General features: G+C 51.8%; 6 protein-coding genes across 6 annotated transcripts; 4 read left to right on the forward strand and 2 right to left on the reverse strand.

Moving 5' to 3' along the window:
* Positions 1-358: 358 nt before the first annotated feature.
* CC77DRAFT_1084382 (hypothetical protein) lies at positions 359-3,208 on the forward strand. Its single transcript, XM_018529400.1, has 2 exons — positions 359-659; positions 1,408-3,208. Exons 1-2 carry the CDS (start codon positions 442-444, stop codon positions 3,047-3,049), a joined length of 1,860 nt encoding a protein of 619 aa, XP_018389319.1. The 5' UTR covers positions 359-441; the 3' UTR covers positions 3,050-3,208.
* CC77DRAFT_1006112 (Dehydroquinate synthase-like protein) lies at positions 3,184-4,323 on the reverse strand (the record flags this gene model as incomplete). Its single annotated transcript, XM_018523391.1, has 1 exon — positions 3,184-4,323. One exon carries the CDS (start codon positions 4,321-4,323, stop codon positions 3,184-3,186), a length of 1,140 nt encoding a protein of 379 aa, XP_018389320.1.
* A 789-nt stretch (positions 4,324-5,112) lies between these two features.
* CC77DRAFT_1028832 (heat shock protein 70) lies at positions 5,113-7,238 on the reverse strand (the record flags this gene model as incomplete). The annotated part of the gene is made up of 3 exons (XM_018526475.1): positions 5,113-6,908; positions 6,965-7,157; positions 7,212-7,238. 3 exons carry the CDS (start codon positions 7,236-7,238, stop codon positions 5,113-5,115), a joined length of 2,016 nt encoding a protein of 671 aa, XP_018389321.1.
* Positions 7,239-7,526: 288 nt separating this feature from the next.
* On the forward strand, positions 7,527-10,299 carry CC77DRAFT_635644 (hypothetical protein). Its single transcript, XM_018532554.1, has 3 exons — positions 7,527-7,956; positions 8,009-9,367; positions 9,418-10,299. The coding sequence occupies exons 1-3, from the start codon at positions 7,871-7,873 to the stop codon at positions 10,064-10,066; spliced, it is 2,094 nt and encodes a 697-aa protein (XP_018389322.1). The 5' UTR covers positions 7,527-7,870; the 3' UTR covers positions 10,067-10,299.
* A 415-nt stretch (positions 10,300-10,714) lies between these two features.
* CC77DRAFT_1058398 (cystathionine beta-lyase) lies at positions 10,715-12,174 on the forward strand (the record flags this gene model as incomplete). The annotated part of the gene is made up of 3 exons (XM_018528131.1): positions 10,715-10,909; positions 10,966-12,012; positions 12,064-12,174. 3 exons carry the CDS (start codon positions 10,715-10,717, stop codon positions 12,172-12,174), a joined length of 1,353 nt encoding a protein of 450 aa, XP_018389323.1.
* A 442-nt stretch (positions 12,175-12,616) lies between these two features.
* On the forward strand, positions 12,617-14,148 carry CC77DRAFT_635630 (hypothetical protein). The gene has a single exon (XM_018532552.1). It carries the CDS (start codon positions 13,058-13,060, stop codon positions 14,045-14,047), a length of 990 nt encoding a protein of 329 aa, XP_018389324.1. The 5' UTR covers positions 12,617-13,057; the 3' UTR covers positions 14,048-14,148.
* The last annotated feature ends 454 nt before the right edge of the window (positions 14,149-14,602 follow it).

Consider the following 14,602-nt stretch of genomic DNA (forward strand, 5'->3'; position numbering starts at 1 on the left):
TTGGAGTCTGTGTAAGTCTCAGATGCATTTCGTACGTGCATGTTGCTTATTGTCCCTTAGATCAAATGTACAAACCAAGTCAATCGTAGCGATATTTACAAACGGCGGAACTGCACGCAAATTTGGATAGCTCCACGCTTACTACAGCTTTAAATAATGCACGGCCTCTCAACGGCTGTTTCGATGCAGGTTTGTTGGTTTAGCTCTATTCCTATAGAATTTTGCTTAATTTTGCAAGGTCGAATATTTTCGTGAAAGCTATTTTCTGCTTTTCATGCTCTTTCACTACACTTTATCTTTCCATATCGAGTCATTGGGGCCCGCGTGTACGCCAAACATTCCCATGAGTCCTCCATCGCGCGAATTCTCCCTCTATTACTCTGCCTCTGGATAGTTTGTGAGCCAACCAATTGCGCGACACAACTTGCTCTTAGATTCGTCATGAGGTGGTCAGTCACAAATCGAGTCACAAACTTGGCTGTAGCAACAGGAGTTGCTCTTCTAACAGCCCAATTCTACCCCCGCAACCTCGATGGATACGCCCCAGCGCTCGCCGAAGTGATATGTTGGAGTCTCGTCACTGTGTCTTTCGGGTTTTCCTCGCGCTTCGTACCAGGGCTGTGGAAGAATGAGAACTTTGGCTTGAAGCCCTCCATCAAGTACTTGTATTGGATAGTGGCGGGTTCTGTGTCTATGGTAGCAGCTTTATCCTCGGTCATAGATTCTACATGGGTCACAGTAGGATTTTCCTGCTATCTCCTGACTCATCAAGCATGCTAACATACATTCGACAGCCTGTAGTTGGGTTTGCACTCATCGCTCGAAGTCGTACCGCGCCCTTCGCCCGCCTATCCGAACTGCTGCCGTCATATATCAAATATACATGTTTTGTATCGGGGTTAGGAGCAGCCCTCGTTGTAGCACTCGCACCGACTTTTGATACCGTCAGGATAGTATACGCTGTTCCCACCGCACTCGGCCTTGTGGGGATATATGGGTCACTCGCCGATATTTTCAACCTGGGACGGCAATACCTAGATGAAGGCTATCGGATGAGCACCGGAAATGTGATCCGCTCCATCTCGTTTCGCACGGTTGGGCTTTGCATCGCGGTAACCATTTTTGTGGTTCTCTCTCCGTTTGGTGGAACTTTTTCCATGGTCAAAGCTCTATTTGCTGGCATCGTAAAAGCTCTGCATTGGACTGCCGTATTCTGGCTTGTATGTATAACTCTATCTGTGCTAATCCGATCGCACGCTAACATAACCAGACACAAGAAGTACAGTGGGAAGTTGTGCCTGTAATCTGGGGCTATGTCACAGCGTCAGCCGATGCCTTTACTCCGGATGCGACTACACCACTAGGGGGGTTTCAAACACTTGCCCGTACAACAATCGCCATTCTTAGTCTGTACCAAATTGTTTCTTTCTTACCGAAGAGTTCCAAGGGGCGTCTCATACTATATCTGTTCGCCATCTGGCCGGCGCTGTCCCTTGTACGGCTGACTTCGACGGGGAGGCAAGTTCCTTCGCTGCCTGAAGCAGTATGGCCGTATGTGTCAACTGGCACTGTAACACCGAGCTCACTTCACCCTGTCGAAGAGCTTGCTCTGAAGGGTCGGAAGGATTTCGCGCATCTTCAGAAACGACAATCTAAAACACTTCGTTCAGCCGAAAAGGAGTATCGAAGAAGAAACTCACGCGAACCACCGCCAGGATTTAATAAGTGGTTTTTCTACGCCAAAGCCAACCAATCTCCTCTGATCGATGACTTTGACATGATCAATGAGGATCTCATGCCATTCTGGAAGATCGAACCTCGCCGTCTACGCGAAAATATCAATAACGTCACTGAGCTCGACCATCTTGCACTCCGTAAGTGCGCCTTTGCGGATGGAGAATATAATTCGGCAAGTGACCACTGGCTTGGGAAGGACCTAGGAGGGCTCTTTGATGAAGTATCGCGCAACATTCCTGACGTTGTATTTGCTCTCAATTTATTGGATGAACCTAGGTTCATCATCACGCGACAAACGCTCGATAATGGCGGTACATTACGTCCTTCATTCGAAGATGCAAATCACAACTCCATATGGGATAAAACCAATGATCTATGTTGGGGTAATCCTAGTGTTGAGGCGAATCCCTTCATCTCCAGTTATGGCCTTCCTTTCGTCCAAGACAAATCGCACGCTCGGGAAGTCTGCTCACATCCCGAGTTCGAGAGTATGCATGGCTTCTTTTCCTCTCCCATGACTGGTCTGACGACAGAAGCTCCAATCCCCATCCTTTCGCAAGCTGCGCCTTCTTCGTTTGGCGACATTATATATCCTAGTCCTTGGTATACAGATAAGGTATATCAAGGAGACTATAAGGAGGTAGACGATCCTGCTTGGGAAGCAAAGAATGACAACCTATACTGGGCTGGTAGCACAACTGGAAGCTATAGCTGGAACAGCAGCTGGCAACATTCCCACCGACAACGTTTCGTGAAGCTGGTTCAGGCCATCGATCACACCAGTCATACGTTTCTCAAGCAATCCAAACTAGGGCAATGGATACCATACAGCGCGGTCAAGAATCAAAGCAGTCTTTATGACGTGAAATTCACTGCTGTGCTCCAATGCAATGAGCGGGATTGCAAAGACCAAAAAGAGTTCTTCAACCCTGGAGATATAGAGGAACAAAGTCAACAGCTACGATCCCGCTTCGTGTTTGACATCGACGGGAATTCATTTAGTGGGCGATACTACACGCTGTTACAATCGCGGAGCGTTGTGCTTAAGCAGACGATCCTGCGAGAATGGCATGATGAGCGCTTGATACCATGGGTGCATTACATCCCTGTCAGCCTCTCCATGGACGAGCTGCCAGAAACTATGCGATATCTAACGAGCCATGAAGATGGTAAAAGGAGAGCGAAGGAGATAGCCGATGCGGGTCGCGAGTGGCATGGGAAGGCGCTTCGAAGAGAGGACTTTACCATCTATCTATACCGCCTCATGCTGGAACTGGCCCGAATTATGGACCCGAATCGTGAAGTAGAATAATCAACAACTTGTTTCCTCAAACTTTACCTGAGTACAAGTGATCCTCCAAGTACATGATGTCTGGCAAAGCGTCTTTGTATGATGCTGTCACAAAATATAAATCCCATCCCCTATAACTTCTTCATTTCGATTACTCAAACAAACAATCCCTTTACCAACCCCTCAACAGCATCATAGGCCTTTCCTTCCTTCTGCCCACCCGTTGCCCGCTCTGTGATGACAGGAATCTGATCTTTGCCTACTTTGTAATTCCTCAAGTCACTATCCAACCCTAGATCCTTGACCAGCCTCAAGATTTCGTCTCCAACCTTTTCAGCATCAGCCTTGGCATCGCCAGACGCCGACTCTCCGATGAATGGAAGCAGGCGAGCTACCTGCTCTGCTGCAGCGGGGTCTTGAGCCTTGAGCTTGACTACGTGTCCCAGAGTGAGGCATGATGTGATGCCATGAGGAATACCATAGGGAGAACCCAGCGCGTAGCCTAGGGCATGAGAGAGGCCGAGACCGCCTTTGATGTTGTAGCCCAAAAATCCCAGGGAAGCAAAAGCGGCAAGCTGCAACCTTGTAATAACATCCTCGTCTTTGGGGTTTTGTTTGTATTTTGGTAGGGCTTCGAAGAGTGTAGCTGCAGACTGTAGAGTCAACCATCTAGCGGGCATCTCAGTGGCGGTGGGATGATACAGTAGCTCGATGGCGTGGTCCATGGCGCGGAGACCAGTTGACATCCAAAGGCGTTCAGGGGTATGTAGGGCGAATTTGGCATCGTAGATGACGACGTGAGGGACGAGTTCTTTGGCTCGAACACCAGTTTTCACGCCGTCAGATTGTGTGTAGCCGGCCATCAGGGTGCATTCACTTGCACTTAGGGTTGTCGGGATGGCGATGTGGTAAAGGTATTTTCCTGTCTTTTCGTTCAGCCGGTAGCTGATGGCTTTTGAGCTGTCGATTGGGCTTCCGCCACCAATGGAGATTACGGTATCGATGCTTTGATCCTTCTTCACAAGGTCGGTTGCTTCGTCTAGTTGGGCGACAGGCGCGTGTTCGCCTATCTTTGAGAAGGTACCTGCATGTTTATCGCCCAGGAGCGCTTCAACTTGCTTCACCAGAGGCGTCTTGCTGGCCAGAGAGTTTCCAGTAATGACAAAGGCTTTGCTTGACTCTTTTGGAAGACAGGAGAGGAGATGTTGTTTCACGGAGTCAGCACCATAATGCAGTTTCTGGAGCTGAGTAGGTTGCCAGAGGCCAGATAAGGGGTGATTCGTTGCGTCTGTCATCTTGGGCTTGGCCTTCGTAGAGCTATATCGAATACTACAGGGAGGTTGGATGTGTCCACCAATCAATGCTTTGCTGGCAAGTGTAGGATGTGAAAAGGTTCTAAATAAAGAGTATAGAGATGCGATGGTAATGGATCTAGTGGTGTTGGATCCGCGTGCGAAGAGGAGAGTGTGCTTTATAATGCCACGAATTGGAATCATAGGAGGTGGTTTGCTACAAAACTGACTGTGTATTATTAAAGAACGGAAGCCGCGGATTAGTAATGACGTAAGAGTTTAGCGGGTCGAAATGATGAAGCAATCCCGAGGTTCAGATAGCGGGGCACATCATATAGTAAAATCCAAAATGATTACTTGTACAGGGCGACTGTTAGTCGGCAATGAACGACGTCACTTTGTAATCGACGGTAATGAACATTTCAAATCGTAGATTGTAGAGCGGAGAAGTAAGCGAAGTGCTACCATCTCGCGTCTCTAAGCTATGGTACACTCATTGACTCCGCCATTATGTCGTCCCTTCCACATCATGTCCTGACCACCAGTGGATATCACTCTTTCGTTATTCCGACGTGTACCAAGGATCCGTAAGGGTAATAAAACAAACGCTAATGTGAGAAGAGAAATCGTCGGAAAATATGATACAGAGATGCTCAAACATGTGTAGGGACATGTACACGTCTAGACGTGACCTAAACCAGACCAATCATGACAGGATGCAAGACGCCTGCTTTTGGACGTAAAGAAGCCATCAACGAGAAAGACAAAACCAGTGCTGAACGATCAAAGCATTTACTGCTTCTTCTCGCCCTCACCCTCAGGCTGCTGAGGCTGCTCGCTCTGGTTTTGGCTCTCGGAGCGGGCCTTGTGCATCTGGTCGAACAGGCTCAAAGAGGCGTTCTGGAGCTCGTCGGTCTTCTCCTTGATCTCGGCGGCGGTGGCGGTGCCCTCACCAGACTGGCTCTGGGCGATGAACTCGCGCATGGATGTGATCTTCTCCTTGATCTTCTCGGCCTCAGCCTTGTCGAGACGGTCCTCGAACTCCTTGAGGGCCTTCTCGGTGTCGTTTACGACGCTGTCAGCGCGGTTGGCGGCCTCGATGGCGTTCTTGCGCTCCTTGTCTTGCTCAGCGTACTGCTCGGAGTCCTTGACCATGTTCTCGATCTCAGCGTCAGAAAGACCGGATCCAGAGGCGATGGTGATGGACTGGTCCTTGTTGGTAGACTTGTCCTTGGCGTGAACGTGGACGATGGAGTCAGCGTCGATGTCGAAAGTGACCTCAATCTGGGGTACACCACGGTGAGCTGGGGGAATGCCAACGAGCTGGAAGTTACCGAGGAGCTTGTTGTCACGGACGAGCTCACGCTCACCCTGGTAGACCTTGATCTCGACAGCGCTCTGGAAATCGGCAGCAGTGGAGAAGACCTGGGACTTCTTGGTGGGGATAGTGGTGTTACGGTTGATCAGGCGGGTGAAGACACCACCGAGGGTCTCGATACCAAGAGAGAGGGGAGTGACGTCGAGAAGGAGAAGGTCGGTAACCTCACCAGCAAGGACGGCACCCTGGATAGCAGCACCGATAGCAACAGCCTCATCGGGGTTGACCGACTTGGCGGGGTCACGACCGAAGATGCTCTTGACGGACTCGGTAACCTTGGGCATACGGGTCATACCACCAACGAGAATGACCTCAGAGATATCGGTAGCCTTCAGGTTGGCGTCCTTGAGGGCCTTGCGGACGGGCTCAACGGTACGGCTGATGAGGGGGTCCATCATCTTCTCAAGCTGAGAACGGGTGAGCTTGGTGTTGATGTGCTTGGGACCAGAGGCGTCGGCGGTAATGAAGGGCAGGTTGATGTCGGTCTGGGAGGAAGAGGACAGCTCGATCTTGGCCTTCTCGGCGGCCTCACGGATACGCTGGATAGCCATGCGGTCGCTGTTCAGGTCGATGCCCTGCTCCTTCTTGAACTGGTCGACAAGGTGGCGGACGAGGGTAATGTCGAAGTCCTCACCACCAAGGTGAGTGTCACCGTTGGTAGACTTGACCTCGAAGACACCAGCCTGAATCTCGAGAATGGAGATATCGAAAGTACCACCACCCAAATCGTAGACAGCTACGACGTTGTCGGTGGCCTTGTCAAGACCGTAGGCGAGAGCGGCAGCGGTGGGTTCGTTGACGACACGGAGAACGTTGAGACCAGCGATTTGACCAGCGTCCTTGGTAGCTTGACGCTGGGAGTCGTTGAAGTAGGCGGGGACGGTGACGACGGCGTTCTTGACGTTCTTGCCCATGTATGACTCGGCAGTCTCCTTCATCTTTCCGAGGACGAAACCACCAACCTGGGAAGGCGAGTACTTCTGTCCTTGGGCCTCGAGCCAGGCATCACCGTTGGTGTGCTGGACGATCTTGTATGGGACCTGCTGGATGTCGCGCTGGACCTCAGCATCGGTGAACTTGCGACCGATGAGACGCTTGGTAGCGAAAAGAGTGTTCTCTGGGTTGACGACAGCCTGGCGCTTGGCGGCGATACCGACGAGACGCTCGCCCTCCTTGGTGAAACCAACGACGGAAGGTGTTGTTCGACCACCTGAAGAAAGAATTAGCGTCTTGATCGAATTGGGTGAAAAATCATTTCTGACGTACCCTCAGAGTTCTCAATGATGCGAGGGACCTTGCCCTCCATGACAGCGACGGCAGAGTTGGTGGTACCCAGGTCAATACCAATGACCGAGCCCTTGACCTTCTCCTCGCCGCCCTCAGCATACCCTCGCGCAAACATGGCGGGAGCCCTGAATGCGGGTGTGCGTCGCGCCGCCGAAGCCGCACGAGGCAAAAACTATGATGAGGTCAGAGAATGTTGACGAGCATAATCAGAAAGGCAATTACTTACAGTCCGTGATAATCTTGAGGACAACATTGTGAATGTGTGAGACGCTGCGTGAGGGGATGCAAGCGACAGAAGATTGGATGTAGAGATGATGAGTGGGAGGGTGGATGGTATATATGATGTAGTGATGGAAGCTTTGACGATGGACAAAATTCTCGGAGAAGATTCTAGCTCGTTTTGGTGTAAAATCGCCGCCCGAGGTTCCGCTGTAAACGTCTGTGCTTCCGAGTTGCTACGAACAATTCAATTGACCATGCGACTTGACTCGGAATGGTGAGGAGGCGAATGGCAGATTTTGCCAGTGGCAGGTGGTGAATGTTGCATCATGGCGCCATGACGCCTTCTGGCCTTTGTGCTATGACTTCCACCATGAGTCGCCGTGTTCAAGGCTTGGCGCATATGGCTCGCGTGTGGGGAAGATGCTTGACCATAGTGACGCCTGGAACACCTCGAAACACTGCGACTCTATCAACCCTCGCTCCGACACATGCAACGCGTGCTAGAATAGACCACAAATCACAACTACCGTCCTCCTCTCGCCTGCAAACCCATCTGCACTGTATTCCTGCCGGGGCCCCTTGGACTTCTCCGCCTAGACGACTTGTGACGTAGATTGCTACCGTCCCAGAGACATGCAGCCTTCTCCGACCTGACCGCAAACTATGGCCGTCGATGACTCCCTGAGCAGAGATACGGATACCTTTGTGTTGGCTCAGAAGGCTTACTACCCTACCAAGATCCCTATCGCGTGAGCGCTGGCCAAAGACAAGCACACGGTGCGTCAACGCTGACGAGTGCAGACACTATCAATTGCGCCATTTCATCTCCTGCCCTGAACCCGATCTCCTCTACTATGCAAGCGGCGCGGCCGTCTACTGCCTCAATGCGGCCACACGAACCCAGGCACATGTCACCACATTGCCCTGGGAAGCGCGCTGCACTGCTTCCGGCTACGGCTATGTCTGCGTGGGTGGAGAGGAACATGGCAACTTCGCCGCCATCCAGGTGACCGGCTTTCCTCCGACAGACCCGTCCCGTGGCGACGCCTCGTTGCCCCTGGACTTCGAGCACCGCCTGCCTCGACCGCCCCTACTAGGCGCTGCATCGCGCGTACGTCTCGAGAAGATCGGAACCGATATCGTCAACTCCATATCCATACACAAACTGCCGGGTGAAAGCGAGGGTCAGCATGACATCGTCGCAGTTCTTACCAACAATGACAAGACGGTGCGCGTCTATTCGTTGACTCAAAATCTGGAGTTGGCGGTGCTTGATTTGCCCTTTGCAATGAACCACGCTGCCATCTCGCCCGATGGCCAAATGTTGGTAGCTGTCGGCGATGCCCCTATTGGCTACTTCTTCGAGCGCACAAAGTCACCTAAGCCTGGTAATAAGGCACCTGAGGGGCATATACAATCAACACCTCCAGCATGGGAATTACTGAAGCAAGTGACTCTCTACCGCCCCGCACATTCGCATGCAGACGGCTACTTCACTACAGCTTGGTCACCATCAGGAAGCCTCTGTGCTGTTGGCTCAGAATGCGGATACATTACTGTTTTTGACGTCCAGTTGCTGAAGCTTGTCGAGTATGGTGAAGATGCAATTCTACAGATGATAAGTTCCACGAGACCAGACAGCCGAACCGGGCCCGGCGCGGTACGGACGATGCACTTTTCACCGGCACCATGGGATTTCCTCGTTTGGAGCGAAGACCAAGGTAGAGTGTGCATCGCGGACTTGCGAGCTGGTCTCAAGGTCAAACAAATCTTGAACCTGGATCCAAAAGAAGAAGGTCTCGAGACCGTCGAAATAGCCGACTTTGATCTCAGTCTTAGCCCAGAAATGCACGAGCTTCGCAGAGAAGCAGATTTCATCCGAGGATATCGACGTGCTTTGGATTCGGAAGGGAACACAGCTGCTATGAATGCTGCGAATGAGTATTTCCAAGCGGACTCAGAGCGGCAGAGACTTCACCGGCGGCTGGGTGTCGTAGAGTCGGACAACGATCCACTTGGCTTAACGGCACGCGAAAGACAGGTGCTTAGTGCTTTACGGACCAGTCATAGACAGCGTGAAGAGATCCAGGAGGCCCGTGGGCAGGGGATAACGCCCCGGAGTATCAACTATACAACTTCTGAGCAACTCAACACTGTACCGTATGTTACGCACCCGACTGCTGTAGTGAGACTTGACTAACAGCATGTAGGGAGCCCACTGCCCGAGAGGTCGCTGACGCTATGGCTCGTTTCATGGCAGAGAGGACTGGGCAGGCGCACTCACGCAACTGGCTCCAAGAGCGCACAACTCCTCATCGGCGGACTTCAGTCATTGTTTCAATAAACGAAGGCACAGTCAATGCACCTGCTACCCTCACCAATATTACTGACACTGCTCTCACGCGTTCGCCAAACACGGTGCCTGCACACGCGCGTCGCGTGAGCAACGAGATAGTAGCCTCGACAGATGAAGCATGGCGTACTGTTGAAGAGGCACTTAGTGCTGAACAACAACGCGCTACGACTCGTGGCACTACTGCACATGCGGCTGCCACTGACAGCAATCCCACTGCACCCGAACTCCGCAGCGAGCTTCGTCGTATCCGTCAATTGACGCAGGCGCGTGAGCGGCTCCGCATCACGCGTGCTGGCCAGCCCATCCTTGAATCCTATGAATTCAGTCTGGGCCTGCGCGGGTCAAGCCGCACGACGCACGATTCCAGACTAGGCGTACGGACGGCGGGACTGGCCATGAGCCAGGATGGACGCACTCTGTATTGTGCAACGGAGGAAGGCATTTTCGAATTCAAGATGAACCTTCATATCAGGAAGTCGTTTCCTGCTGTCAATCCCCGATGATGGACTCTTTCCGGCGTTACATTGGCTCCAGAATGGCTTTTTTACTGCGTTCTTGTTTAACGTTCCTGCATTTCTCAAGGCACTTCCGGGACGGTATGGCATTTGGTTCGGCGAATAGGTTCAGGCGCACAGCGTACTTGATGGGAAGGAAGGTAATTTTTTTCTGTAATGTCAATTTTGTCCAAGTAGGTATACCCGCATATCAAATAGTCACGAGCATCCTGGTATTTTGGACCGGTGCACTTTTTTCGCTTGTTCGTGGGTGATTGTCTGTGGATTCTTTGTCTCAATCTGGGGTAGAGGCCCCCCTGTCGTCCGCAAGTCGGAGGCGAAAACACGCGGGCGATGTTCGGAGCAAGGGAGAACTGCCGATTTGTCCTCGATGGCGCAATTCCAGCGGTGACTCCCCACAAGATGGGGCTAAGCTACTCGTGCGCACGTCTTCAATGACATCTGTTTATGCTTTTGACCTTTGTACTCATACACCCATTACCTGAATTCTCGCAATTGTCCAGACCGCTTCGCCGTGAGTCTTGCTTTGTTCTACATACAACTGTTTCGTCATCGCCTCAACGCGAAGCTCGAAACTTGTAAAACCCCGCCACTCGGCTTTCACCAAGTCCGCACCGCGGACACACCATCATTACAATGGCCGGAGAGAGCTCTAAGAAGGCCAATGCCGCTGGCAAGGCTGCGATCCCGCTCGACATTGACGGCCACAACCTCCCGCCGTCGCCCGCGCCGAGCTCGCCCCGCAATGGCAGGAAGTATGCGCTCATGACAGAGCTGGTCTACACAGAGAGCACCGACCAGTACAATGCCAGCTCTGTGCCCATCTATCAGGTATGCGACACTTCACCGTCATCAGCATTAATCGAGTCAAGGGCTAACATGCGTAGTCGGCAACCTTCAAGCAGGAGTCCGCAACCGGAGGCGGCGGCGAGTACGACTACACACGATCCGGCAACCCTACACGAACACATCTCGAAAGACACCTTGCTAAGATCATGAACGCGAACCGCGCGCTTGTCGTCTCATCTGGCATGGGTGCGCTAGACGTCATCACCCGTCTCCTACGACCGGGCGATGAAGTAGTGACTGGCGACGACTTGTATGGCGGAACAAACCGATTGCTCAAGTACCTTTCGACACACGGAGGCATCATTGTCCACCACGTCGATACCACAAATCCGGAAAAAGTACGCGAGGTCGTGAACAACAAGACGGCCATGGTTCTGCTTGAGACGCCTACAAACCCTCTGATCAAGATTTGCGACATCCCTGCCATTGCCAGCATCGCTCACGCCGCAAACCCTACCGCAGTGGTCGCTGTCGACAATACCATGATGTCGCCTATGTTGCTCAACCCGCTTGACCTTGGTTCTGATATCGTTTACGAATCTGGCACAAAATATCTCTCGGGTCACCACGATCTTATGGCAGGTGTCATTGCCATCAACGACTCTGCGCTTGGAGATCGACTCTTCTTCACTATCAACGCTTCTGGCTGTGGCCTGTCGCCTTTCGATTCATGGCTGCTGCTCCGCGGTATCAAGACCCTGGGTGTTCGCATGGAGAAGCAACAGGCAAACGCTATGCGTGTTGCCACGTTCCTCGAATCCCACGGATTCAAGGTCCGCTACCCTGGTTTGAAATCACACCCCCAGTACGATCTGCACTGGAGTATGGCACGTGGCGCTGGCGCTGTCCTGTCCTTCGAAACCGGCGACGTCACTATCAGCGAACGCATCGTCGAGAGCGCTAGACTTTGGGGCATTAGTGTCAGCTTTGGCTGCGTCAACTCCCTTATCAGCATGCCTTGCCGTATGAGTCACGCAAGCATTGATGAGAAGACCAGGAAGGAGAGGAACATGCCTGAAGACATCATCCGACTTTGTGTTGGTATCGAGGACCCTGAAGATCTCTTGGATGATCTGAGCCGCGCTGTAAGTTTTGCCTTGTCGAAAAGTTTTATTCCATCTCTAACATGTGTATAGCTTGTACAAGCTGGCGCGGTGAACATCACCACCGAAGGCTTCCAAGCCCTGGCCGCAGAGGCCCCTGCCTCAAGCCAGCCCACAGAGGCCCCTGCTCCAGCAGAGTCATAGACATCTGTTCCCATTAGTCACCGCTGTTCTGCTTGCCTAGTAGATTAACGTGATACCCTTTTTGCACACGTCGACAGACATGTCGGCTTCACTTCCGAACTCTCTCTGACCCAGTCACCTCTGTCATTGTCTTCCTCGAGAAGCCAATGTTAACGTGATATTCGTCCGATTACATTAGATAAGCATAGCTACTGCTAGCGGGAGTTCTTGTGGAATAAAAAGATCTCCTTGTCGTTCAATGAAAACATCAACTTATTAGCTTTCATCCAACCTCTGGTACTCCTAGTATTTCGTGTATTGTCAAAACCATGGCAAATTCAATCATGTGCTTCAGGATGAAAAAGTCTTCTGACTCGAACATATGCATATTGCTGAGATCATGCCTCACACTCCGACGGTAGTCCGATGAATTTCCAGATTCGTGCCAAGCATGACGCCACGTGCTTGTAGGAAGTCCCGGAACCCCGTACCTTCCGACTTATAGCACAACGCATCTCAGCTACCTCACAAGTTGGCTGATTTGCATCGTATTTCAATTTACTCAGAAGTTCAGAGTCACCTCTAGTTCTGCAGCTCCTAAACCACGGCTATCTGCCGTCCCCCAAAACTCATCCCAAACTTAGTGTCCCGCGGTATTACAAGGTGTACCTGCACGTCTGAAACAAGCCTCAGGCACGCCATCAGACTCGCCACCGCAGAAGAGAAGAAAGGCGCCATCCATCCCTGTATTACCCCAGACTTCGGATTCGGATCACGTCTTGTACTGAGGGCGACAAGCGAGGCTCCAATACAGTGGAGATGATGTGGATTTGACGTCTCTACATTGACAGCTGCATTGTAATCCTTGCATGACTGTGATAGCAGAGTAAACATTTAATCGAAAATGGTACGGTTCCTAGATCTTCCCCGCGAATTGCGCGATGCGATATATACAGAGCTGCTTTTATCCTGTCGACCTTCTCCAAGTCTGAAGAACACACAATCAGCAACTGGCTGGTGCCGCGTACGGGAACCCGAAGGGCCGTGGGAGAATGGCTGTTTAATCGCATCACAGGGCACACCGCCCACCTGTGCTAGCTTCCTGGCATGCAACCGTCAAATTAATGAGGAACTGATGCAAATCATTGCAAGAGCGAACCGGAAATGGGGGCTTGCTGCATGCATGGACTGTGTGGAAATTGATGGAACACATTACTTCACTTGGCTTTCCCTGCCGCTCGTCAGGACAAAAAAGAACAAGTCGCCCAGAAACGGAGATGAGGATAGGCACGTGTGGCTTAGTGGGTTCCTATCAAGCTGGGCGTCTCTGTTTCTTGGTGGTGGAACGTATCACCACGTTGTCGGCAACGTCGCGAAGACACCAGCCTACACAACGAGTATTGAGCAGCTACGGATAGACATTCGCCTCTTTACACCAGCCAAGACAGGCGGACTCCCTCCTCATGATCAAACTGCATGGGAGATATGCGCAGTCCTCAAGCATATATTCGAGCAAGGCCCGGACCCCATTCATAGGAGTCGAAAGGTAGCATTTATTGACGAAGTCGTCTTGAATTTGCTGCCTGCATGCCTATTGGGCAATACTTCCCAGACTTCCAGTCCAGATGGTAGCAACGATATGGATCACGATATATACTTCAAACCAGAGAGCCCTATTGTCATTATCAGCCACGAGTTAGTCAACATCTGGCAAAAGATCTGGACTGCGAACGACTTCAACACGGTTGATTATCAGGCACGGTACTATCGAATGCTACTAGAGAAGATCAACAGAGTCCGCGTCTGTGTAGATGGAAAGACTTTCAAGACGAGAGAGTTGGCTGTCGAGCTCGAAAGAGGAAGAGCCGAGATGAGGAGAATCGAGAGGAGGTAGGCAGGCAGGCGCCGCTAGAATAGCTAAGGGCTTTCCTTCTCTGATCGGAGAGATTCGTAGCGGTGTGGGAACAGTGATCGAGCGTCCGGAGATGAAGCGACTGGGTAAAGGCTCTGTGCGTTTTCGATGTGTCTAGAAGAACGCGCACGAAGCAAAACCGTTCTGTAGCTTTGTGTAATGCACACGTCGTGCTTGACATGTTTAATGCTGCGGGTTCATCGAGACGAGGTCCCATAGAGTCAAGCTAGCCTTCCTGTTCCGCGTCGCTGCGGATGCGGCGTCGTAGCTAGCTTGCCGCGGCCCTCTTGCATGCCAATCTCCAAATTGCCCGCCTGAGTAGTTTCCCGATGCTCTTGAAATTGCTGACGAGGCTTTTTCACGTTGAATCGTTCGCGAGCGTTCCCATTCGTCGACATTGTCAGGGGTAATCTTAGCCTCGGTTCGGCACGCCCTAGTCTGGACCTTCCACCCCAGCATCGACGAGAACATTTATCCTGACACAAAGTCTTGTCGATCGAACACGAATTGTCCGCACCAGCACGTCCTGTTATGCAG

The sequence above is a fragment of the Alternaria alternata genome (assembly GCF_001642055.1).
Source record: "Alternaria alternata strain SRC1lrK2f unplaced genomic scaffold CC77scaffold_4, whole genome shotgun sequence".
Taxonomy (NCBI): Eukaryota; Fungi; Ascomycota; class Dothideomycetes; order Pleosporales; family Pleosporaceae; genus Alternaria; species Alternaria alternata.